At 38.8% G+C, this 26326-nt stretch overlaps 1 protein-coding gene across 7 annotated transcripts; it reads left to right on the plus strand.

Annotated features, from left to right (window-relative positions):
• Nucleotides 1–10733: 10733 nt before the first annotated feature.
• On the plus strand, nt 10734–25985 carry LOC129452498 (interleukin-1 receptor type 2). 7 transcript variants are annotated; one of them, XM_055216390.2, is made up of 11 exons: nt 10734–10915; nt 17265–17390; nt 17795–17829; nt 18341–18598; nt 22300–22465; nt 22545–22716; nt 23007–23063; nt 23179–23244; nt 24711–24846; nt 25213–25352; nt 25488–25985. In XM_055216390.2, exons 2-11 carry the CDS (start codon nt 17316–17318, stop codon nt 25622–25624), a joined length of 1242 nt encoding a protein of 413 aa, XP_055072365.2. In that variant the 5' UTR covers nt 10734–10915; nt 17265–17315; the 3' UTR covers nt 25625–25985. The 7 variants fall into 7 exon arrangements, with proteins under 7 accessions (XP_055072365.2, XP_055072369.2, XP_055072367.2 ...); XM_055216394.2 differs by having other exon boundaries at nt 17328–17390; XM_055216392.2 differs by having other exon boundaries at nt 10735–10915; nt 17754–17829.
• The last annotated feature ends 341 nt before the right edge of the window (nt 25986–26326 follow it).

Below are 26326 nucleotides of genomic sequence, written 5' to 3' on the forward strand. Positions count from 1 at the left end.
CAAGGCATCACTATTACTATTCGTCATACTTATTATTAGTGGTGCTTGCATTTATGCAAGGCATCACTATTATTATCTTGCATACTTATTATTATTCTTATATCTGGACAAAATTTCGGCGCGTAACTCGTCTCGCACGGTTTGTCGTAGACCCATGAAAGAGGGCTCAAATCGACCGGTTTAATGAGGAATGGTGTGCTATATCTTTTATAAGCGATCGGGTGCAGGATTTCCAAAAGGGGGGCGAAAAACCACCCGAAAAATCCCATTGACTTAACATTGCACCGATCTTTGACGTGTCATAGCTCCGCTCGAGAATTTTGTAGAAACATGTGGGTTACATTATTTAAAGAGGGTGGTAAGCTCTGTAAGAACATACATCACATTGGGGTGTAAGTTGTACCCCTGGGGTGTAAGAGGCACCCGAAATTTCCCATTGACTTATAATGGGGCAAGGAACACGACCATATAAGGGAATAAAAAAATTCCAGATAGGATATCTTCGCTTTTAAATGTCGTAGAGACAAGGGGGTGGGCTCATTTTACTCAGACATCCAATCAGTCTATCAGGATAGTCCCAGAGCTATTAAGCCACGCCCCTAGCAACCATTTTTGGCACCCTAGCAACATCTCCCATAGACTGCCATTATAAACTGTCTATGTATGCATATCTTTGCATCACAGTGTCATAGAGACATGAGGGTGGGCTCATTTTACTCAGGCATCCAATCAGTCTCTCAGGATCCTAGCAGAGCTATTAAGCCACGCCCCTAGCAACCACTGTTGAGCACCCTAGCAACATAAACTTAAAACAGTTATATCTCGGCATCAGAACATTGTAGAGAAACGGGGGTTGGACCGTTTTACTTGTGACTCGGAGTGTAATAACTAGCCACATCATTGGCAACCCCCAGGCCACGCCCCTAGCAACCAAATATGAGCACCCTAGCAACCGAATAAACAAAGCTTTATATCTCCGCATCAGAACATCGTAGAGACACGGGGGTTGGACCGTTTGACTCGTGACTCTGAGGGTAATCACTAGTGGATGCCAAGAGGTGTTAAGCCACGCCCCTAGCAACCAAATATGAACACCCTAGCAACAGAGTAAACAAAGCCTTATATCTTCGCATCAGAACATCGTAGAGACACAGGGGTTGGACCGTTTGACTTGTGACTTGGGGTTTAATCACCAGTGGATGCCATTTTTTCCCTAGCAACCAAATACAGTACCCTAGCAACAGAGTAAACAAAGCCTTATATCTCCGCATCAGAACATCGTAGAGACACGGGGGTTGGACCGTTTGACTTGTGACTCGGAGGGTAATCACTAGTGGATGCCATTTTTTTCCCTAGCAACCAAATACAGTACCCTAGCAACAGAGTAAACAAAGCCTTATATCTCCGCATCAGAACATCGTACAGACACGGGGGTTGGACCGATTGACTCGTGACTCGGAGGGTAATCACTAGTGGATGCCATTTTTTTCCCTAGCAACCAAATACAGTACCCTAGCAACAGAGTAAACAAAGCCTTATAACTCCGCATCAGAACATCGTAGAGACACGGGGGTTGGACTGTTTGACTCGTGACTCGGAGGGTAATCACTAATGGATGCCATTTTTTCCCCTAGCAACCAAATACAGTACCCTAGCAACAGAGTAAACAAAGCCTTATATCTCTGCATCAGAACATCGTAGAGACATGAGGGTTGGATCGTTTGACTCGTGACTCGGAGGGTAATCACTAGTGGATGCCATTTTTTCCCCTAGCAACCAAATACAGTACCCTAGCAACAGTGTAAACAAAGCCTTATATCTCTGCATCAGAACATCGTAGAGACACGAGGGTTGGATCGTTTGACTCGTGACTCGGAGGGTAATCACTAATGGATGCCATTTTTTCCCCTAGCAACCAAATACAGTACCCTAGCAACAGAGTAAACAAAGCCTTATATCTCTGCATCAGAACATCGTAGAGACATGAGGGTTGGATCGTTTGACTCGTGACTCGGAGGGTAATCACTAGTGGATGCCATTTTTTCCCCTAGCAACCAAATACAGTACCCTAGCAACAGTGTAAACAAAGCCTTATATCTCTGCATCAGAACATCGTAGAGACACGAGGGTTGGATCGTTTGACTCGTGACTCGGAGGGTAATCACTAATGGATGCCATTTTTTCCCCTAGCAACCAAATACAGTACCCTAGCAACAGAGTAAACAAAGCCTTATATCTCTGCATCAGAACATCGTAGAGACACGAGAGTTGGATCGTTTGACTCGTGACTCGGAGGGTAATCACTAATGGATGCCATTTTTTCCCCTAGCAACCAAATACAGTACCCTAGCAACAGAGTAAACAAAGCCTTATATCTCTGCATCAGAACATCGTAGAGACACGAGAGTTGGATCGTTTGACTCGTGACTCGGAGGGTAATCACTAATGGATGCCATTTTTTCCCCTAGCAACCAAATACAGTACCCTACCAACAGAGTAAACAAAGCCTTATATCTCTGCATCAGAACATCGTAGAGACACGGGGGTTGGACCGCTTTACTTTTGGGTTGGAGTATAATCATATATTGTCCCGAGAATTTTGCCACGGCAAGCACCACTTCACATTTTCTTCAGGAAATGTACCTATCTAGTTTATAATTATTATTCTTCTTTTTCTGGACACTTTTTCGGCGCGTAACTCGTCCCGCACGGTTTAACGTAGTCCCACAAAAGAGGGCTCAAATCGACCGGATTATTGAGGAGAGGTGTGCTATGACTTTTATAAGGGATCGGGTGCAGGATTTCTGAAAGGGGGGCGAAAAACCACCCGAAAAATTCCATTGACTTAACATTGTGCCCAACTTTGACGGGTCATAGCTCCGCTCGAGGATTTTGTAGAAACATGTGGGTTACAACATTTGAAGAGGGTGGTAGGCTCTGTAAGAACATAGATCACAATGGGGTGTAAGTTGTACCCCTGGGGTGTAAGAGGCACCCGAAAATTCCCATTGACTTATAATGGGGCAGGAAACATGCCCATATAAGGGAATAAAACAGTTCCAGATGGGATATCTTTGCTTTACAGTGTCGTACAGATAAGTGGGTGGGCTCATTTTACTCGGGCATCCAATCAGTCTCTCAGGATCATCCCAGAGCTATTAAGCCACGCCCCTAGCAACAATTTTGGGCACCCTAGCAACATCTCCCATAGACTGCCATTATAAAATGCCCAGATGGATATCTTTGCAGCACAGTGTCATAGAGACATGGGGGTGGGCTCATTTTACTCAGACATCCAATCAGTCTCTCAGGATAGTATCAGAGCTATTAAGCCACGCCCCTAGCAACCACTTTTGAGCACCCTAGCAACATAAAATTCAAACAGTTATATCTCGGCATCAGAACATCGTAGAGACACGGGGGTTGGACCGTTTTTCTTGTGACTCAGAGTGTAATCAGTGGCCACATCATTGGTCACTCCCAAGCCACGCCCCTAGCAACCAAAATGAGCACCCTAGCAACATAATAAACAAAGCCTTATATCTCCGCATCAGAACATCGTAGAGACACGGGGGTTGGACCGTTTTACTTGTGACTCGGAGTGTAATTAGTGGCCACATCATTGGTCACTTCTAAGCCCCGCCCCTAGCAACCAAAATGAGCACCCTAGCAACAGAATAAACAAAGCCTTATATCTCAGCATCAGAACATCGTAGAGACACAGGGGTTGGACCGTTTTACTTGTGACTCGGAGTGTAATCAGTGGCCACATCATTGGTCACTCCCAAGCCACGCCCCTAGCAACCAAAATGAGCACCCTAGCAACATAATAAACAAAGCCTTATATCTCCGCATCAGAACATCGTAGAGACACGGGGGTTGGACCGTTTTACTTGTGACTCGGAGTGTAATCAGTGGCCACATCATTGGTCACTTCTAAGCCCCGCCCCTAGCAACCAAAATGAGCACCCTAGCAACAGAATAAACAAAGTCTTATATCTCAGCATCAGAACATCGTAGAGACATGGGGGTTGGACCGTTTTACTCGTGCCTCGGAGTGTAATCAGTGGCCACATCATTGGTCACTCCCAAGCCACGCCCCTAGCAACCAAATATGAGCACCCTAGCAACATAAAATTCACACAGTTATATCTCTGCATCAGAACATCGTAGAGACACGGGGGTTGGACTGTTTGACTTGTGACTTGGAGTGTAATCACCAGTGGATGCCAATTTTTTCCCTAGCAACCAAATACAGTACCCTAGCAACAGAGGAAACAAAGCCTTATATCTCCGCATCAGAACATCATAGAGACACAGGGGTTGGACCGTTTGACTTGTGACTTGGCGTGTAACAATTGGGCACACCATTAGCCACTCCCAAGCCACGCCCCTAGCAACCACTTTTGATTACCCTAGCAACATAAAATTCAAACAGTTATATCTCGGCATCAGAACATCGTAGAGACACGGGGGTTGGACCGTTTTACTTGTGACTAGACGTGTATCAATTGGGCACACCATTGGCCACTCCCAAGCCACGCCCCTAGCAACCAAATTTGAGCACCCTAGCAACAGAATAAACAAAGCCTTATATCTCCGCATCAGAACATCGTAGAGACACGGGGGTTGGACCGTTTGACTCGTGACTCGGAGGGTAATCACTAGTGGATGCCATTTTTTCCCTAGCAACCAAATACAGTACCCTAGCAACAGAGTAAACAAAGCCTTATATCTCCGCATCAGAACATCGTAGAGACACGGGGGTTGGACCGTTTTACTATTGGCTTGGAGTATAATCATATATGGTCCCCAGAATTTTGCCACGGCAAGCACCACTCACATTTTCTTCAGGAAATGTACCTATCTAGTTTATAATTATTCTTCTTTTTCTGGACACTTTTTCGGCGCGTAACTCGTCCCGCACGGTTTGACGTAGTCCCACGAAAGAGGGCTCAAATCGACCGGATTATTGAGGAGAGGTGTGCTATGACTTTTATAAGGGATCGGGTGCAGGATTTCTGAAAGGGGGGCGAAAAACCACCCGAAAAATCCCATTGACTTAACATTGCGCCAAACTTTGACGAGTCATAGCTCCGCTCGAGGATTTTATAGAAACATGTGGGTTACAACATTTGAAGAGGGTGGTAGGCTCTTTAAGAACATGGATCACAATGGGGTGTAAGTTGTACCCCTGGGGTGTAAGAGGTGCCCAAAAATGCCCAATGAAAAGTCAATGGGGTGAAATCCCATAGACTTACCATTGCAAAAATTTTGACGGGTCATAGGTACGAGTGAGGATTTTGTAGAAACATGTAGGTTACAACATTTAAAGAGGGTGGTAGACTCTGTAAGAACATTGATCACATTGGGGTGTAAGTTGTACCCCTGGGGTGTAAGAGGCACCCAAAAATTCCCATTGACTTATAATGGGGCAGGAAACATGCCCATATAAGGGAATAAAACAGTTCCAGATCGGATATCTTTGCTTTACTGTGTCGTAGAGATAAGTGGGTGGGCTCATTTTACTCGGGCATCCAATCAGTCTCTCAGGATCATCCCAGAGCAATTAAGCCACGCCCCTAGCAACAATTTTGGGCACCCTAGCAACATCTCCCATAGACTGCCATTATAAAATGCCCAGATGGATATCTTTGCATCACACTGTCATAGAGACATGGGGGTGGGCTCATTTTACTCAGACATCCAATCAGTCTCTCAGGATCCTTACATAGGTATTAAGCCACGCCCCTAGCAACCACTTTTGAGCACCCTAGCAACTTAAAATTCAAACAGTTATATCTCGGCATCAGAACATCGTAGAGACACGGGGGTTGGACCGTTTGACTCGTGACTCGGAGTGTAATCATTATGGGATGCCGATTTTTTCCCTAGCAACCAAATACAGTACCCTAGCAACAGAGTAAACAAAGCCTTATATCTCCGCATCAGAACATCGTAGAGACACGGGGGTTGGACCGTTTGACTCGTGACTCGGAGGTTAATCACTAGTGGATGCCAATTTTTTCCCTAGCAACCAAATACAGTACCCTAGCAACAGAGTAAACAAAGCCTTATATCTCCGCATCAGAACATCGTAGAGACACGGGGGTTGGACCGTTTTACTTGTGACTCGGAGTGTAATCATTATGGGATGCCAATTTTTTCCCTAGCAACCAAATACATTACCCTAGCAACAGAGTAAACAAAGCCTTATATCTCCGCATCAGAACATCGTAGAGACACGGGGGTTGGACCGTTTGACTTGTGACTAGGCGGGTAATCACTAGTGGATGCCAATTTTTTCCCTAGCAACCAAATACAGTACCCTAGCAACAGAGTAAACAAAGCTTTATATCTCCGCATCAGAACATCGTAGAGACACGGGGGTTGGACCGTTTGACTTGTGACTAGGCGGGTAATCACTAGTGGATGCCAATTTTTTCCCTAGCAACCAAATACAGTACCCTAGCAACAGAGTAAACAAAGCCTTATATCTCCGCATCAGAACATTGTACAGACACAGGGGTTGGACCGTTTGACTCGTGACTCGGAGGGTAATCACTAGTGGATGTCAATTTTTTCCCTAGCAACCAAATACAGTACCCTAGCAACCAGATAAACATAGCCTTATATCTCAGCATCAGAACATCGTAGAGGCACGGGAGTTGGATCGTTTTACTTTTGGCTTGGAGTATAATCATATAATTTACCCAGAAATTTGCCACGGCAAGCACCACTCACATTTTCTTCAGGAAATGTACCTATCTAGTTATTATTATTATTCTTCTTCTGTTCATACTTTTTACCAATTGTAACTCCTCCTAGAGCTTTCAAGCTACACCCACAAAACTTTACAAAACTTTTAAGACTGGTCCGTAGATAGGTGCTATGCCTTTTCTAACTGATGGGACCTACCGAATTCCTAAACGGGGCGCTCAAACACCCCAAATTTTCCATTGACTTAACATTGCGACAAACTTTGACGGGTCATAGCTGCAAGCGAGAAATTTGTAGAAACTTGTGGGTTACCACATTTGAAGAGGCTGGCAGGCTCTGTAAGAACATACATCACATTGGGGTGTAAGTTTCACCCCTGGGGTGTAAGAGGCACCCAAATTTCCCCATTGACTTATAATGGGGCAGGAAACATGCCCATATAAGGGAATAAAAGCGTCCCAGATGGAATATCTTCACTTTAGAGTGTCGTAGAGATATGGGGGTGGGCTCATTTTACTCAGGCATCCAATCAGTCTCTGAGGATTCTTATCGAGGTATTAAGCCACGCCCCTAGCAACCAAAATGAGCACCCTAGCAACATAATAAACAAAGCCTTATATCTCTGGATCCGAAAATCATAGAGACATGGGGGTTGGGTCTTTGGGTCATGTTAGCCTTATGCTAGCTTCATGCTAAGTCATACTAGCTTCATGCTAGTTTCTTGCTAGCTTTATGCTAATTTCATAATAAATTTTGCTAACTTCAAGCTAAATCATGTTAGCATCATGCTAGCTTTATGTTAATTCATTTTAGCTTCATGCTAATTCATGTTAGCATCATGCTAGCTTCATGCTAATTCATGTTAGCATCATGCTAGCTTCATGCTAATTCATGTTAGCATCATGCTAGCTTCATGCTAATTCATGTTAGCATCATGCTAGCTTCATGCTAATTCATGTTAGCATCATGTTAGCTTCATGCTAATTCATGTTAGCATCATGCTAGCTTCATGCTAATTCATGTTAGCATCATGCTAGCTTCATGCTAATTCATGTTAACATCATGCTAGCTTCATGCTAATTCATGTTAACATCATTCTAGCTTCATGCTAATTCATGTTAGCATCGTGCTAGCTTCATGCTAATTCATGTTAGCATCATGCTAGCTTCATGCTAATTCATGTTAGCATCGTGCTAGCTTCATGCTAATTCATGTTAGCTTCATGCTAATTCATGTTAGCATCATGCTAGCTTCATGCTAATTCATGTTAGCATCATGCTAGCTTCATGCTAATTCATGTTAACATCATGCTAGCTTCATGCTAATTCATGTTAGCATCATGCTAGCTTCATGCTAATTCATGTTAACATCATGCTAGCTTCATGCTAATTCATGTTAGCATCATGCTAGCTTCATGCTAATTCATGTTAGCATCATGCTAGCTTCATGCTAATTCATGTTAGCATCATGCTAATTCATGTTAACTTCATGCTAATTCATGTTAGCTTCATGCTAATTCATGTTAGCTTCATGCTAATTCATGTTAACTTCATGTTAATTCATGTTAGCTTCATGCTAATTCATGTTAGCATCATGCTAGCTTTATGTTGATTCATGTTAGCTTCATGCTAGCTTCATGCTAATTCATGTTAGCATCATGCTAGCTTCATGCTAATTCATGTTAGCATCATGCTAGCTTCATGCTAATTCATGTTAGCATCATGCTAGCTTCATGCTAATTCATGTTAGCATCATGCTAGCTTCATGCTAATTCATGTTAGCATCATGCTAGCTTCATGCTAATTCATGTTAGCATCATGCTAGCTTCATGCTAATTCATGTTAGCATCATGCTAGCTTCATGCTAATTCATGTTAGCATCATGCTAGCTTCATGCTAATTCATGTTAGCATCATGCTAATTCATGTTAACTTCATGCTAATTCATGTTAGCATCATGCTAATTCATGTTAACTTCATGCTAATTCATGTTAGCTTCATGCTAATTCATGTTGGCTTCATGCTAATTCATGTTAGCTTCATGCTAATTCATGTTAGCATCATGCTAGCTTCATGCTAATTCATGTTAACATCATGCTAGCTTCATGCTAATTCATGTTAACATCACTTTAGCTTCATGCTAATTCATGTTAGCATCATGCTAGCTTCATGCTAATTCATGTTAGCATCATGCTAGCTTCATGCTAATTCATGTTAGCATCATGCTAGCTTCATGCTAATTCATGTTAGCATCATGCTAATTCATGTTAGCATCATGCTAATTCATGTTAGCTTCATGCTAATTCATGTTAGCTTCATGCTAATTCATGTTAGCTTCATGCTCAATCATGTTAGCTTCATGTTAGCTTCATGCTAATTCATGTTAGCATCATGCTAGCTTCATGTTAATTCATGTTAGCATTATGCTAGCTTCATGATAATTCATGTTAGCATCATGTTTATTAATGTTAGCATCATGCTAGCTTCATGCTAATTCATGTTAGCATCATGCTAGCTTCATGCTAATTCATGTTAGCATCATGTTAGCTTCATGCTAATTCATGTTAGCATCATGCTAGCTTCATGCTAATTCATGTTAGCATCATGTTAGCTTCATGCTAATTCATGTTAGCATCATGTTAGCTTCATGCTAATTCATGTTAGAATCATGTTAGCTTCATGCTAATTCATGTTAGCATCATGTTAGCTTCATGCTTATTCATGTTAACATCATGCTAGCTTCATGCTAATTCTTGTTAGCATCATGCTAGCTTCATGCTAATTCATGTTAACATCATGCTAAATCATGTTAACATGCTAACTTTTTGTTAAATCATGTTTATGGAAAGTTAGACTACTAAACTAAACTTGTTTTAAGTTTCTCTCAAACTTTTTTAAACGTTCAGGCCAGGCTTTGTCAAGCCAACATAAAGTTTGTCTTCAAACTTTTCTATCTAGTTGTTAGTTACTGTAGTTCACTAATGCTAACAAATTGAACCTTATTGTAAATTGAGACCAAATAAATAAGATCTAAAGAAGCAACGTTTCAGTTTATTATTTGTTTTAAGATTATAGACTTTTTGTATTAAACTTTGTTTTTACCCTAATTCTTGTTCATTAAGAATAACAACCGAGCTGGTGTTTTTCAGCACTGCTTTGACTTTCTGAATATGTGAGCTGACTGGTTTTCTGTTCAGTCGTGGCACTGTATTGTATGTCCTCAATATATGGCAGAAAGTCCTGTTTTCCTGATGGTCCATTGTTTTTCTTTGAAATAAACTCTGTTTAATTTAAGGATTGTTGCCCATGTTTCTAATAAAACTAATGTATAATATTTTTTGTTTAAATATTTTTTTCTGGCATGACCTGATGCTGATTGCTTGTTGATAATTTGTGGAATGAATGTTGAATCTCTGGAGATGCAGAAATTTTAAGAAATGTAGTTAAAAATAAAAACTTCAAGTAACCTCCAACACAAAGAGTGATAGAAATGGTTATATGTTACACAAGTATTAACTTAATTAGTGGGCATACAGTAGGGCCTTTTATACACCACATGACGCTCTGCCCGGATGTCATGTATTCCATTGTTGTCCAATCAGTGAAGAAGTGGAAGAGGACTTTACCTAAATAACCTACTTGACACTTCAATTTATACTGTATACCAGGGGTTCTCAAAGTCCGGACCCAGAGGGAATTTGTCCCGGACCCGCGTCCACTTCATGTTTTGTGCATTAATTTCTATGTGATGGATTAAATGTGTGCATGTTACTTTAAAACACAAATTAAACTTGTAAACCATTCGTTTATTATTATTATTTTCTTAGATTTAATAAGAGTATTCCTGGTCCGAAAATAAAATGACCTATTTAAAAATTTCGCGTGTGACGCTGTAGCCATGACAACCGGTAACGTACCGACGTTTGACGTAATCAGAGCGCCACCGCCACTTCACCGTGGTGAGGGTTCGGATGGTTGAGGATTCTAGTTTCTAGAAAAAGAAAAGTTGACTAAGAAAATAAATGTTTTCAAAGATGACTGGAGAGAGAAATATGGGTTAATTTGTCCAAATCTAGCACAAAGCCGTTTGGTTTAATCGAGACAGCTAACGTTAGAGTTAAATGTAGAGAGTGGAAATGTAAAACGCCACTAACGAAACACGGATATTTTGAACAGCACTATCAACAGAATACAGAGGTGAGGACAATAAAACTACGACAGCTAAAGTCTTCATATTAATCAGCAAATAAGTTGCTTGTGAGAGCAATTGACACATCAAGAGAGCTAGAAGCCTCTTTCCATGAGAGAACCAGGCCGAAAGTAGTCTCGCGTAGCCAGACTGGTGTTTTTCGCTGCTTTTTCGGGACAAAGCCCGCCCACGAGCTGTTTGACCGACATGTCAAACAACCAATCACAGTTTGTTTCATCTAGCGTCACGTTTCGGACTCCCCACAATAACGAGCCGGCTGGCAACAAGTCAGTTATTGAAATAACCAGCCGCAACCAAATAGTATCTAAATAAACAACATTACTCACCATAGGACAACGTTAAGCACTTCATCAACAGCCACACCAATGAGACGATCCTGTTAAACGTCTGTTTGAAGCATATCTCTCCACTTTTAAACACATACAACCAATTCAGGAGAACCAAACTTTTAAACTCCACTAACTGCCTTAAAGAAAACTCTTGGACGTCTTTTAGAGAGTCGATGCCGCGAACTTTGCATATTTTTGAGAATCATGATAACTGCTCATTATTATCCACATGAACACGACTGATTCTCTTCTTCAATAGAACGTCAGAGCTTTGTTTTCCAGGGACTGAAACTAATCGCGACACTCGCGTCTCCTGGAAATCCGTTTTTTTCCAACCAATCAAAGACGACTTTAACATTCTCACAGGGTTTCCAGAAAAGTGTACGAAAAACATCAGACGTTCAGCCAACAGTTTGTGGGCGTGACGTCTGAGGCTGAGACTAGGCCGAAAGTGACAAAGTGATTTCCTCCAAGCCCTGATTATATTTGCCTTCCAAACTATGAAAACATCTTTAGCACGGAAACCTTGACAGTTTTTTGTTTTGTTTTTCAAATGTTTTGTTGTTGTTGTTTAAATGCAGCTTAAATAAATTGATTGCGTCAACTTACCTTAAAAGTTTTTGAGTAAATTGAATGAATCTTTTTTTTCAGTGTGGCCACGTGCGGTGACGCGATAAGCGTCGGGTCCGAATTTTACTTCAGGTTTCTGTTTGTTCAATGGTCTGACTAGTTGCTGAAATTGAACTATTAAACATTAACCATGCTGAAAAAAAAACAGCATACCAGGAAGACCAGCATATGTTGTGTTTTGGTGCTGGTTTGCTAGTGAACACCACCAGCATCAGCACCAGCATTAGCACCAGATAAACCAGCACCAAACCAGCATTAGCACCAGCATCCCATGCTGGTCATACCAGCATATGTTGTGTTTTGATGCTGGTATGCTGGTGACCCATGCTGGTTTGATGCTGTTTTTTTCCGCAGGGAAATTATTAACCTCGTCGAAAATAACAAATGTTTTGCGTTCCTATGTAATCTACTTGTCGTTTATTTTGCTTGTTATAAAAATCAACTACTTTTAAAGGACTTTGTTGTTATTTATTCTTCGCGAAGTTTACCGGAATTCCGTGTTGACCACAAAAGCTGCTTGTTTATGTTGTTACTGAGCAGCTCAGATGCAAAATATGCTAAATGTCACCTCCATCAAAAATTACATAATGATATTGTCCGAATGCTCTCGGGCTGTATTATAGCCTACGTTCATCAAATACAATTCGCTTCAAACGTGCCGACCCATCAAACACAAACTTTTAAATTAACTAAATAAAGCATTTCCAGTTTGCTGATTAGTTCTAACAGTTTTAAATTAAACATAGCTTTTAATAAGTTCTTTACTCTTTCTTTGTAAAATCTAAGTATTATAAGATTATTGTAAGGTATGAAACTTCTTAAATGTCCTTTTATAAATAAGACCCAATTGGATTAATCTAAAGTTTAGATTCTAAACCCTGTCCGGGAAACCACCCCTATATATTTTAACATTGTTGTTTAATAAAACCGTGTGTTTATTTGACACTTTGTTTGAACCATTTATCATTGTCATTTTAAATGCTTTTGCCAAGTTGGGTCTTTTTTATTACCAAAAAATATTAGATTACTTCATCAATTACCAAAATAATTGTTAGTGAAAAGCCTATAGATTGGTTAAAACCTTTCCAAATTTTGTGATTTCAGTTAAAATAAAATGCTATTTTCCGTTGATATATTTTCTCATTAAGAATTTCTTAAAACTTCATCTTGAAGTCTCGAGGTGAAAATATCAGCAAAGTGTAAAAATCTAGTCTCGTGAACCCAATCTCATGTCTCATTTCATCTTGTGGTGAGAGCAGGGTAAGTTGTCACACTTTTACATTTTTTTTAAACATTTTAACACAGTGTCTAACATTTACTAAACACCATACATGACAATGATATAAATCTCATACGAAATGAAAGAAGGACGTCTTGGACACATATGTTGTATATGTTCATATCTCATCACAAAGTTATAGACTAATGAATACAGAATGTTAACTTGTGACTATTTGCCTCAACTTACCTATGTGACAACTTACCTCGCTCTCCTCTACATCCTGTTTTATGTCATGAAAGATCAAATTTCTTAAAAAACACATGGATACATGTGCACTGGACAATAAAAGTGGACTTCATTGTTGTGTTATAGGCATAAGTTCGACACACACACAGTACTGTGCAAACGTCTAAGGCCACCACCACCAGACTTCTTGTTTTAGAAGTTTTAATGTCTATCCATATTTATTTTTCAATCTATTTTATTAAGATACAAACAGAAAATACAGGAAATATGTACACAAAATTAAAAATGTTTTTTTTTTTACATTTTCTAAATGTCATTTTTAGGCATCGTCAGTATTTAGTGTGACCTCTCTTGGCACTAAACACATCTTGAGCGAATGAAGTAAAAAGACTAATTTCTTTAAAATTAGAAATTTGGTTTTAATTTTATTTAGGTTTGAGAGATACTGCAGTTCCCTGCTATTGCTCAAGTGGAAGGGGAGTTTTCCCTAAAAACTTGACACATTAGTTTACATTTACAGTTTTTAATACTATATACACATTTCCTGTATTTTCTGGATTGTATTCTATTAAAGAGACTGAGAAACAATTCTATATGATCACTATACCATTGCAAAAACAACAAATCTAATTCTGGCATGGTGGCCTAAGACTTTGCACAGTACTGTATATGTGTGTGTGTGTGTGTGTGTGTGTGTGTGTGTGTGTGTGTGTGTGTGTGTGTGTGTGTGTGTGTGTGTGTGTGTGTGTGTATGTGTGCATTCCTGGAATTCATGAAACTTGTCTTATATTTTTAGATAAACTTTCTTCTATTGCTTCAGAGTCTATTGGTCTATTACAACATTGTCCTTGAAGTAGCAAAGGCCTGGGACGGTCTGGATGATCAGTGCATGCAAGTGCCACAAGAAGAAGATTGGCAGATGATTGCCCTGGTCTTCAGTGTGCGCTGGAATTTCCCAGATTGTTTGGGGGGATGCCCACCCAACATTTTCTACAATTATTAAGGGACCTATTCCATTATATTACTTGAAATTGCTTTAGATTGACCTCTGTGTGTGTGGTTATGGCTGTGGACATGATGGTGCAACCCTGAGGGACTCTGGCATGCTTAGAATTACACCAGATGCCTGTTTGCCAGGAGCTGAACATCTAGGCCCACTTCCTTATGCTTTTGTAGCAGACTAGGCTTTCCCACACTATCGCCATCTCTTGCGGCCTTATCCAGTTAAGAACTTGCAAGTATGCAGACACATTTTCAAGTGTCACTCTTGTCCCGACAGGAACTCCTGACATTTAAACCTGATTTACTTTAATACTGGAAAACTTTGAGAAGGCAAACTTCAGGATGTGTTACAGCACTAAATAGCCTGTAGATTGAAACACACCTTGTATTAGACAAAAAATTACTGCTTCAGTCATTTACTTTTCATGCATAAAGAAATATAGATATCCGGCCTAACCGCTGTAAAAGATGACGAAATAATGAGATATTTTGCTGAACGTGCTGTCATAGCTTGGAATGCAAATGTAGTCAGAGCTCTTCGAAAATCACTTTGTTACTTTCAACTACGCTCTCCCCTATGCATAAACATTTTACTCTCCAGTGTGAGTTTGCTGAAATTTCATGCAGAGAAAATGACATCAGCGCAAGTGACTCATTTATGTCCTTTTAACTGATGAAAGATACAGAATATCTATGGGCACTGAAACAAATGACAAAACATGACAACTTGAAGGACCCTGTGTAACAATACAGCACATTACCTAACACCCACAGTCACGCTTCTGAACTTTAACTGACAATGTTAGAGAACTATTGAGTCATTGCGCTGTGGGAATCTCATGTAGTCAAGATCAGAAAACCACCAAAGCATTTGACCTCATGTGCAATATGTTCGTCAAATACCTTTAATACTAACCAACTGCAACACCATATGTCATGAGATACGTGCATTTTTGTCACACTTTAATGCAGGGGTGACCAACCCTGTTCCTGGAGATCTACCCTCCTGCTTATTTTAGTTCCAACCAAGCTTCATCACACCTGACTCTAATTTTTAGGTAGCCCTGAAATGCTTCATTGCCAGGTTCAGGTGTGTTTGATTGGGGTTGGAGCTGAACTCTGCAGGACAGTATAGGGCTGCGTCCGAAAACTCTAAATTGCTGCCTTCTGAGGCAGCTTTCCAAGGCAGCAAGGCATCAAGGCATGTCCGAATTCAATGTTTGGTTTACTTCCTGTCTCCTGAGATACCTATGCGTGGACGTACATTAAGAATGTGATTGGTCGAGTCCGGTCGAGTTCGAAAAAATAAAATGGCGACCAAGGACGCGACTGGACCACCAATTTAGTGTAAATAAAGGTATATTTTCACTTTTTACACCTTTTAATTGCATTTCTAGCGAGAAATTAGTATTGTAGTTTTCAAATATGTGATTAGTTATCACAAAGGCGCTCTCTGTTTAAATGTCAAACACGCTGCCTTAGAAGTGTGTCCGAAAGTCTTTCTCTGAGCTACCTTCATGCCTCCGAAGTCATTTCCTCATGAGGCAGGGAGGCAACGAGTCACTGCCTTGAGTTTTCGGACGCAGCATAGATCTCCAGGAACAGGGTTGGTCACCACTGCTTTATAATGTTTTAGATCATCAAAAAAATGTAAATATTAAATAAGATAACACATGGTAACACAACATGCAGTTTTTAAATGAAGGTTTTTTATTATGAAGGGAAAACTAAATCCAAAACTACATGGCACTGTGTGAAAAAGCCCTCTTAACCTAATAACTGGTTGGTCCATCCTTAGCAGCAACAACTGCAATCAAGCATTTGTGATAACTTGCAATGAGTCTGTTACAGCGCTGTGGCTTTGCAGAATTGTTGTAATTCAGCCACATTGCCCTTTAAAGGTCATGGCACAGCATCTGAGTAGGATTGAGGTCTTTGACTAGGCCATTCCAAAGTCTTCATTTTGTTTTTCTTCAGCCATTCAGAGGTGGACTTGCTGGTGTGTTTTGAATGATTGTCCTGCTGCAGAACCCAAGTTTGCTTTAGCTTTAAGGTCCCTGAGCATTTTTCACACATTTATCTCTGATTGATATTTACATTTGTTTCATGATCTGAAACACACAAAATGTTGCAACAGTTTACTAACATACTTGGCCAAAGAAGTGGATGGGTTTGCATAAATATCAAGGAAATGACTAAAATGACATTTGTGAAAATAAGGCATTTCAATGACTGATTAATAACCATAGATGCTCATTTACAGGTAAACATTTCAGATGCACTTAGAGGGTTTTGCCTCTGAACTCCTCATATACATCACACAAATATAATTTACATTTTGTGGATTTAAATAATATATTTAGATTTATCATTTCATATCTTGATTTATGAATATAATTTCAGGCTGTGTCTCTTCTATACCCTCTACTATTTAGATTACAGCTTGCAGAATTCAGCGTAAGGGGAACTACAAATGTGTCAATAATTTCCTCTTTCCAAAATGTCTAAACACTGGCAGTTTGTATTTGTTTTAAGCATCGCTATTGCACTAAAAACACCCGGTGAACACACAGCATGAATCAAAGTTAAATCGTTGCAAATTAATATGTACACAATGTTTTAAATCCTAATATACCGTTTAGAAATATGAAAATACGTGTTAGATGGCTATGGTCCAACAGAAACATCTATAAAGTAAATGTTTGGTATGTTGGACTGGATTTCGTCATATATCATAACAGGACAAAAGGAATGTGTGTTGTCTCCATCAAATGCATGGCAGGATGTGTCTGTGTTTATTCTGCTCTATGTCCGTGACAGAGAATTGATCTTATATAATCGGTGTTCTGGTTTGGAAATGTGGAATTTCCTCTTACTGGTGACAAACCTTCCTTTACATAAAAGCAGGGATTCCCCCCATAACCTGCTCATAAAACAGAGACTGCTGACAACGCACCCATGTCTTTACAGTGCTCTGCTGCTTCAGTCGGGATCTTCTTTCATCATTATTTTATCATGACCATCAACAGAAAGGTGAGAATCGGTGCATTGCTATTCCAAAACGTAGTGAATGTTCTTATTGGAAGACATGGATTTTGATAATGAATATATTGAAACAAAATGTATGATTCTTGTATTATACTTGACTTACAACATATATTTATCAAAATAAAGCTAATATTTTGTATTATTTAGTTATGTTGGGAGATACATAATTCTCTGTCATTTAAAATCATTCTTTATTTTAGTAGAGCGACAAAATGTGGATTCAACATGTTTAAGGAACTCACAATTGTCTAGGCTAAAAGTTCATATGCTGTGTGGGACAGTAGTTATGAATGTCAGTTTATTAGATCTTGTATGTATCATGTCATCATGTGATTTTTTTTGTGACAGTGTGTCATTGACGTCTGTACATGCATTATAATGCTTTCCAGGGCATTCTTCCTCAACGCTGCGCCCCCTCTAAAAGGTGTGTATGTACAAGTCTATAGTATAATATTGTCACAAAAAATATTACATAATTTTAAATGATTGTTAATTTAGTAATTGTATAGTATTGCACTAGAATGATCATGATATATATACATGTGATTTTTTAAGTTTAAGTAGTAAAGTTTAAACATTTGTTAAAAAAAAGAAAGTATGCCTATCACACATTTGTATAATGTGTTTTAACATTAAATTGCAATAACAGTTTTACCAAAATTCCAGCATTAATAATAAATTTATCAGATGCAACCATAAAATACTCAATTTAAAGGAGCAGTACTACAAACTAGTTGTACATTCTGACTTTCTACATGCAAAGTGGTTGAAAGTGTAGCTTAGAAATAAGCAACTATTATCTTGTATTATATTTCACTCTGTCTGCTTTAATAAAAGGCTGATGACTTAAAGCCCTTCCCATAGGCGGAGCCTTTTAATCTGTACTGGCTTTGTCTTAAGGTTGCTTAATAACATTTTGTAATTGGTCTAGACAGCTGTGTGGTGGTTGGTCCAGAGATCCCCGATCATCACATTCAAGATGAACCTGTTATCATAAAATTCCCATTTCTTGAAGATGCAATCCAAAACAAAAAAGTGCAACTGGACAACAGCTCAATATTCCACATCCGTCACAACAAAACGGAAAATGGTAGCAGTTTGAAGAGTTGTGATAGGGTGAGGCAGAGTGGGCGTGGCATCTGGCTCCTCCCATCGCACCCTTCCGATTCTGGACTTTACACTTATGTTTTCGGGTTAGTACTCACTTTAAGTTTCAAAAATGCACTGTACACATTTAGTAGAATTCTACCTATACATAGGAATGCCTACTGCTACTACTACTATGACATGGTGTTAAATACCAGTAGTTTCACACTGTTAAATAATACTAACTTCCAACACATGGAAGATGGGCTTTGTCAAAGGGTTGTGTCCATCTGGTAAAGTATGTAAATCACCACTTTATATAATGCGTAAAAAATGTCAGGGTACCGTGAAAACTATAACAAACCAAGTTCAAGTTTAAGCTTAGTTTAAGTGTTCAATCTGCGTTCTGAGTTCTTCAGACTTTTTCTACAACCCCAAAACAGAAAAAGTTGGGACACAGTAGATATTGTGAGTAAAAAAGGAATGGACTAATTTACAAATCTCATAAACTTATATTTTATTCACAGTAGAATATAGATAACATATCAAATGTTGAAAGTAAGATATTTTGAAATGTCATGCCAAATATTGGCTCATTTTGGATTTCATGAGAGGTACACATTCCAAAAAAAGTTGGGACAGGTAGCAATAAGAGGCCAGAAAATTTAAATGTACATATAAGGAACAGTTGAAAGACCAATTTGCAACTTATTAGGTCAATTGGCATCATGATTGGGTATAAAAAGAGCCTCTCTGAATGGCAGTGTCTCTCAGAGGTCAAGATGGGCAGAGAATCACCAATTCCCCAAATGCTGCAGCAAAAAATAGTTTTCTGAGTTTCTCAGAGAAAAATTGCAATGAGATTGAAGTTATCATCATCTACAGTGCATAATCCCATTCAAAGATTCAGAGAATCTGGAACAATCTCTGTGCGTAAGGGTCAAGACCGGAAAACCATACCGGATGCCCGTGATCTTCGGGCTCTTAGACAGCACTGCATCACATACAAGAATGCTACTGTAATGGAAATCACAACATGGACTCAGGAGTACTTCCAGAAAACATTGTCAGTGAACACAATCCACCGTGTCATTCGCTGTTGCCAGCTAAAACTCTGAAGGTCAAAAATGAAGCCATGTCTAAACATGATCCAGAAGCACAGGCATTTCCCTGTGCAAGGCTCATTTAAAATGGACTTTGGCAAAGTGGAAAACTGTTCTGTGGTCCAACGAATCAAAATTTGAAGTTCTTTTTGAAAAACTGGGATGCCATTTCATCTGGACTAAAGAGGACAATGACAACCCAAGTTGTTATTAGCGCTCTTTTCAGAAGCCTGCATCTCTGATGGTTTGGGGTTGCATGAGTACGTGTGGCATGGGCAGCTTACACATCTGGAAAGGCACCATCAATGCTGAAAGGTTTATCCAAGTTCTAGATACATATGATCCCACTCAGATGTCGTCTCTTTCAGGGAAGACGTTGCATTTTCCAATATGACAATGCCAGACCACATACTGTATCAATTACAACATCAAGACTGCGTAGAAGAAGGATCTGAGTACTGAAATGTCCAGCCTGCAGTCCAGATCTTTCACCCATAGAAAAGATTTGGTGCAGCATAAAGATGAAGATGCGACAAAGAAGACCTAAGACAGTTGAGCAACTAGAAGTCTGTATTAGACAAGAATAGGACAACATCCCTATTCCTAAGCATTGGTCCTCCTCCAGCTGTTCCTTATATGTACATTTAACTTTTCTGGCCTCTTATTGCTATCTGTCCCAACCTTTTTTTGGAATGTGTAGCTCTCATGAAATCCAACTCAAAGAGAGCAAATGTAAGTGCAGGAAAGCTGAGCTGTCTCAAATAATCTGTCTACACTTATGTTTAGACATTTAGCAGACGCTTTTATGTAAAGTGACTTGGAAACAATAAAGCGATATGTCGGAGGCAATAATACAAGAAGTGTTTATAACAAGATATTCACTATTCTATAACAATACCTGTTGAGAGAAAGAGAGACTTAGTTACATTTTAAAGATTAAAGAGATACAGTCAATCTATCAAGTATTTTTGGAAAAGATGAGTTTTAAATAGCTGAAGTTCTACTATTGACGTTACAGTAATGTTTTGCAGGTCCACACTGAAAAAACACAAACTTACCATTTAGAAACGTCCATTTTCAGTCTCCGAATGATTGATTATTCCTCAAAATCAAACATAAGGTCTGTTTATACACACAGAGCCACTGAAACGGAGTCCTTTAGGATAGTTGCATCAACTCCACTCCACAAGAAGCTTTTTGTTAGTTTGTACGCGAAGGATTGTATTTTATGTAATTCACAGAGATACCCACTTGGAGTCTGTAAGTTGCCCGCCAAAACACACTCCACTAATAGCCTCAATTGTATGTTAACATTTTAACAATGATAAAACATATCAAAAAGTAAAATAAAATAAAATCAACAAGTAAAACAAAAAGGTTATGAGTATACTATATCAAAAAAGTAGCTCTCCAAATTGTTTTATCCATTGTGGTAGCCCTTGCTCACAAAAAGGTTGGAGACCCCTGCGTTTTAAAGGCGATAAGAAATGTTTTAAAATGTACGTGATAAACCATTTTAAATTTATAATATTTATTTTTACTGTGTGCTAATCGTGTTTAATTTTGACCCTTATTGGATGAGTTGTCACCAAACTTGAATGGCCCCTTTGGGGACTAATAAAGATATCTGAATCGTAAAAAAAAAAACGGAAGTCAGTGTAAAAATGCCAAAATTCGGCTTATGTGAACGAGTAAGGAATGCTTTTTGAACCAGCTGAAGCTTGTTTACTCAATTCGCGTGACACCTCCCGAGTAATGAGTTACAATAGTCTATTCTTGAGGTCATACAAGCGTTGATAAGCTTCTCTGCATCTGATGCAGGCAGCATATGACATATTGCCTAATGAATGTGTGATGCTGGTGCTCCAAAGAGCCCAACAAGTGTTTGCTGCCACTCCAGAGAGTCTAATGAATCTGGACAGAGCATGATCGTCATAAAAGCTTATTATTTCCATGTGTTTGGAAACCTTGCCAAATTAAATATTCAAGCAAATACAATGCGAAAGAAACAATTCTCTGAAATGGCTTTACCCAGACTTCAATTAAAACAGTATGGTACACTTTCACAGGTCATTAATGTTTAACTAACTAACTCCTTAGTGAATGGTTCCCTGGCCTCCACTTTATAGAAGGTGTTTTTTCACTGGTTACTAACACTGTAAAAATTTGTTGTAATTATGCAGCTGGTTGCCAGTAACTTACTGTGTAGAAGATAAAGACTGAAAATGTTTCATGTTCATTTAACTTTGAACAAACTGTTGCCAGTAAATAACATCAATGTAAAATCTACAGTAAGTTACTGGTAACCAGCTGCCAGTAATAATGTAATTTCCACAGAATTTTTTTACAGTGTAAGGTTAATAAACCATGAATGGTTCCACGGATGTCAACTTTACATGCCTAGTAATTTAATAATGGTGATTTAAAACCATTATATAGGTTAACTTCTTATTAGTATTCACCTTATTAGTAAAATATTAGGAAACCAATTTTAAGTATAAGTATGCCCGAATTACTCTTTTACTCAGATGTCTTTGATCCATAACCCTATATCATATTAGTCGACATCTCTGTTGCCTCCCTGTCTTACTCTGATAGACTATTAGTGTGGTTTGTAATGTAAAGATGGTTATTTAGGTAATTGCCATTTAAATTTAATTGAGTTCTGCCTGAATTGTGTCTGTGATGTATTTCTTTCTACTTAGGGGAGATACATTCTGCTTCACTGGAAGTATTTTCATAACCATTTATGAGGCAGAGGAACCCAGCAAGACTGTAATGCCCTATGCTGCACATGCGGGAGAGGATACAAGAATTATTTGCCCCTATTTGAAATATTTCAAAAGGGCAGAAAATCCAAAGTGGTACAAGGTAGATCAAATTTACTGAAATAATCTAATGACAAATAATTCAACTCTTTATTTGTAAAATGTTGACATGTAATTGACAGGATTTCCAGAGCACAGCTCTTTCTGTCGATAAAGGACGGTACACAATTGAGAGAGAAATAATATTGACCATCAAAAACATATCAATGAAAGATCAGGGCTTCTACACTTGTAGACTAAGAGTGATTATCAACAATACTCAGTACAATGTGAGCAGAACCTGGAGAGTGTCAGGTAAAGAAGTTTCCAATGTTTTGCTTGTGATATGATTATTATTACACATCTCGAGTACTGACAGATGACTTTTGCACGGCTTCTATTCTGTAAAAATAAATGGAGCAAACAATACATGATACAAGATGAGCAGTACAGTACTAAGTTTAGTCATGTGATGCTCCTTTAATGAAGTGTTTCTCAACTCCTACAATGTTTTAGATGCCTCCCTAATCAACACACTAACAAGCTGCCGAGTTGTTAAATCAGGTGTTGTTTTTGACCAATTTTCTATTTTATCACTGTTATAGTCACAGACCTTTCTAGCTCTGCGCCTGTAACCTCTGAAAACCACAAAGCTTTAGCACGTAAGTGTAATTTAAGCAACAGCACATTGTGTTGAATCGGATTACATTATAATGATGTAAAAATATTATTAAAACTAATCCTGGAAAATTAAAAATGACATTTGTTTTTATACAGCATCAAGGGATTTATTTCCTTATATTATCTTTCCTGTTAATGGATTCCTGATCAAAAGTCACTGTGGTAAGTACACATTACTGCTCCTAATCTTTCTTTTTAAATACTTACTTTACATGACACTGTGCATATGCCGTTGTCCAAATGCCTCCTACTTGAACAAAATTGTTCGATTTTCTTGTATTTGGCTTGTACTAGTGGTCTCACCTGCTGCTTGTCGTAGTGACGTGTGTGCAGTTTTTTTTAGTTTTTTAATTGCGAATAAAGTAAATTACATTGTAAATTTGTCAAAAAACAAACCTTTTAATAAGAAGTTGAAACCAGAAATACTTTATATTGAATATTTCAGTTGCTGCTTATACGATATGCCCGAAAAAATAACGGGAAACATAAGCCTAGATTATATAGAATATAGAGTTTCATCTATTGGTAAAATCTTTTTTACATGGCACAATATAACAAATTACGGATAAATTCAGGAGTTTTTTGATGACATCAGAGTACCGTAAGAGCGATTTTAAATTAGACTCAACTGTATGATTTCTTGAATTGGATTCTCACAGTAGTTTGAAGATCCTCTGCCTGTTGGTTCTTGCAATGCCGGGTGAAGTCGAACACACCTAATCACTATGTCTTTAGTGATTTTGCCATCAAAATAAAAGTATTTTATTTTGAGATGAATTGAGAGTATTTAATTTGAAAAATTCAAAATAGGCTTGTTTGAGTTGCGCCTTGCCTGAGGGGAGGAGTAAAGAAAGAGCTTGTAAGGCCCTGTCGCAAATGGCGCATTTCATGTGGATTTTCACTTAGTTCACAAGTCCGTAGGGTGTCCCATCTATCATTTTCACACTCCGAAGTGTGCTCATCAGCGCCGCCTTTGAACCCTTGATGCTGTCTTTGGCGAAGCCTGCACTGCAGCAGGCTTCACGCACTTAACCAACCCAGAAGTCCTTGCGAAAGAGCATTCAGATGATGGAAGGGAGGAGTTCACACTGATGGGCAACTTCTCTTCCTATTCTCGCCATGATGCTTGAGTGTGTCCTAAAATACGACTTCAGTGCACCCTTTTGGAGTCACGTCAAGGGTCCCTAAGGTCTGCACTACATGATGTCATCAAAGTGTGAACTCTGAGGAAGTCCACAAGTCCAAAATGTGCCATTTGGGACAGGGCCTTAGTTGGACACTTCACTAATCTCGCGGTCCAGTCTGACCACAAATGTCAGCAGAGGTAGAGATTGCCTTTGCATATTTTAAATGGGTGCAACGGAAATACCAATAAATGCATTTACATGAAGATGTTTATAAGGAGAATCAATGAAGGTGAACTGTTCATTACTGGAAAAGGCTACTTAGTAAATGTTGGGATGTATAGTGGCTAAAAAGTTTTTTGGCCTGATGACAAACCTACGTGCTGACTTCTGCTCTAAACCATGTAAACGAATGGGACGTGAGCCAAATTTAAATGTCAAATTACACTTCAAATGAATTTTTCTTAATGGTTTCTGTCTTCAACTGCGTTATTAACTTTTTAGGTTCACGGTTGGAGATTCCATGTACAGTGTCCTTTGGAAACCAATCAGCTGAGTCTACAGAAGTGACATGGGTGATTGATGAGACATCAGTGGAGAATTCTTATCTGGGTGAACGTGCCTTCCAGACAGAAAAGAAGTAAATACCATTCATGCCAAATTAAATTTTAGTGTATTGAAGGATAGTAGTCTGATATTGTGACAAATTTAGGTAATAAAATAAAGTTTACTTACCTGCAGATTAATGTGTATTAAACGTTTGCATCCACTAACCACCCTAACAACTACATGATCAGATCTATCGTTGCCTAAATGGGGTATAGCCTACTAAACAGCAAAATAAATAAATATTGTTCACTAATCAGAATTGGTCAAATTTAAATGGAGTCCTTTAACAGAAGTAATATTTTATGAAAGTATCTATACTCAAGTACTTGATTTGGCTACTTCATCCAACCGCTACTTTCTGATGCTGAATTAATCATCACTGAATGTGTGTTTTTAGAATCTTAGCCAATCACATTGAGGTGAAGCTGGTTATCCTCCAGCTGCAAGAAGAGGACAATGGAGCACAATTAAAGTGCATCAGTCAAAACCAGGCCCAAAAACAGGAAGTTGTTGCTCAAATAAAAGTGGAAGTTCAAGGTATTTGTGTCCACATTTAGAACTTATTATAGTGTGTCATTAAAAACAACCACACAAATATGGCATGTATTGCAATATATAATGGGTAAAATCTATGACTTCATCTCTGTATTTTTCTTTTTCCCCTCTCTATAGACTCAAAGTCTTTGTGGTTGCTGGTAGCCATGGCCCCCTGTTTTATCGTTGTTGGGTTTGTTTTTCTGTATCATTTGTGCCAAAGGCCAGAGAAGCAACATGATTATGTTCTGGCTTCACAAAATATTGTCATTTAAAAATTCTACCTGTAACTGTGTAAGTCTCTGTAACTGTTGGTGATTCTGTCATCTTGATCTGTTTTGTTGAATTACCTTCATGTTTTTTTAAGGTTTGGTGTCCCACTTCTTGTCCTTTATTCACAGCTAACTGTGATTGTTTACAGATGTTTCTGCTATCGTTGTATGTTTCCATTTTGTGCTATTGAAGGCAGTGGCTGCTGGTGCTAAAGATTTTTTGGGGGGCGCACACAAACTGTGTAATTACTGTAGTAATGCAGGACTGTAAATAGCCATTTATCAGGTGATGAATATCATTACTGCTTAGCTAAAATGCTGAAAATGTTACTGTTGAAGTCAACTGCTAAAGCATGAAATAAATGTACTATGAATATATAAATTTGAGTATAAGGTAGATTTATATAAGTAATGAAATAATCAAGGTAATCATTCACACACACACACACACACACACACACACACACACACACACACACACACACACACACACACACACACACACACACACACACACACACACATCACATGAAGCAGATAAATGAATGCTTTTTTCGCAGTGACAGCGAAGGCAATAAAACACACTACCTTTGTGCTGAACAGGCAAATATGAACAAATCAAATCACAAAATACTATTACGATAAACAGAGTCGATATTTGGAGGTCCTAGGCAAAATTTATGTTGGAGGCCCCTTACACCTCTG

The sequence above is a fragment of the Misgurnus anguillicaudatus genome, chromosome 17, assembly GCF_027580225.2.
Source record: "Misgurnus anguillicaudatus chromosome 17, ASM2758022v2, whole genome shotgun sequence".
NCBI lineage: Eukaryota > Metazoa > Chordata > Actinopteri > Cypriniformes > Cobitidae > Misgurnus > Misgurnus anguillicaudatus.

Bases quoted from the DNA above. Each gene is read 5' to 3' on its own strand.
- LOC129452498 (XM_055216388.2), top strand. From the start codon at position 17,316: ATGTCTTTACAGTGCTCTGCTGCTTCAGTCGGGATCTTCTTTCATCAT. The intron at 17,830-18,336 runs GTGTGTATGTAC...TAATTGGTCTAG, and splicing joins CGCTGCGCCCCCTCTAAAAG to ACAGCTGTGTGGTGGTTGGT. The intron at 23,245-24,710 runs GTAAGTACACAT...TTAACTTTTTAG, and splicing joins CCTGATCAAAAGTCACTGTG to GTTCACGGTTGGAGATTCCA.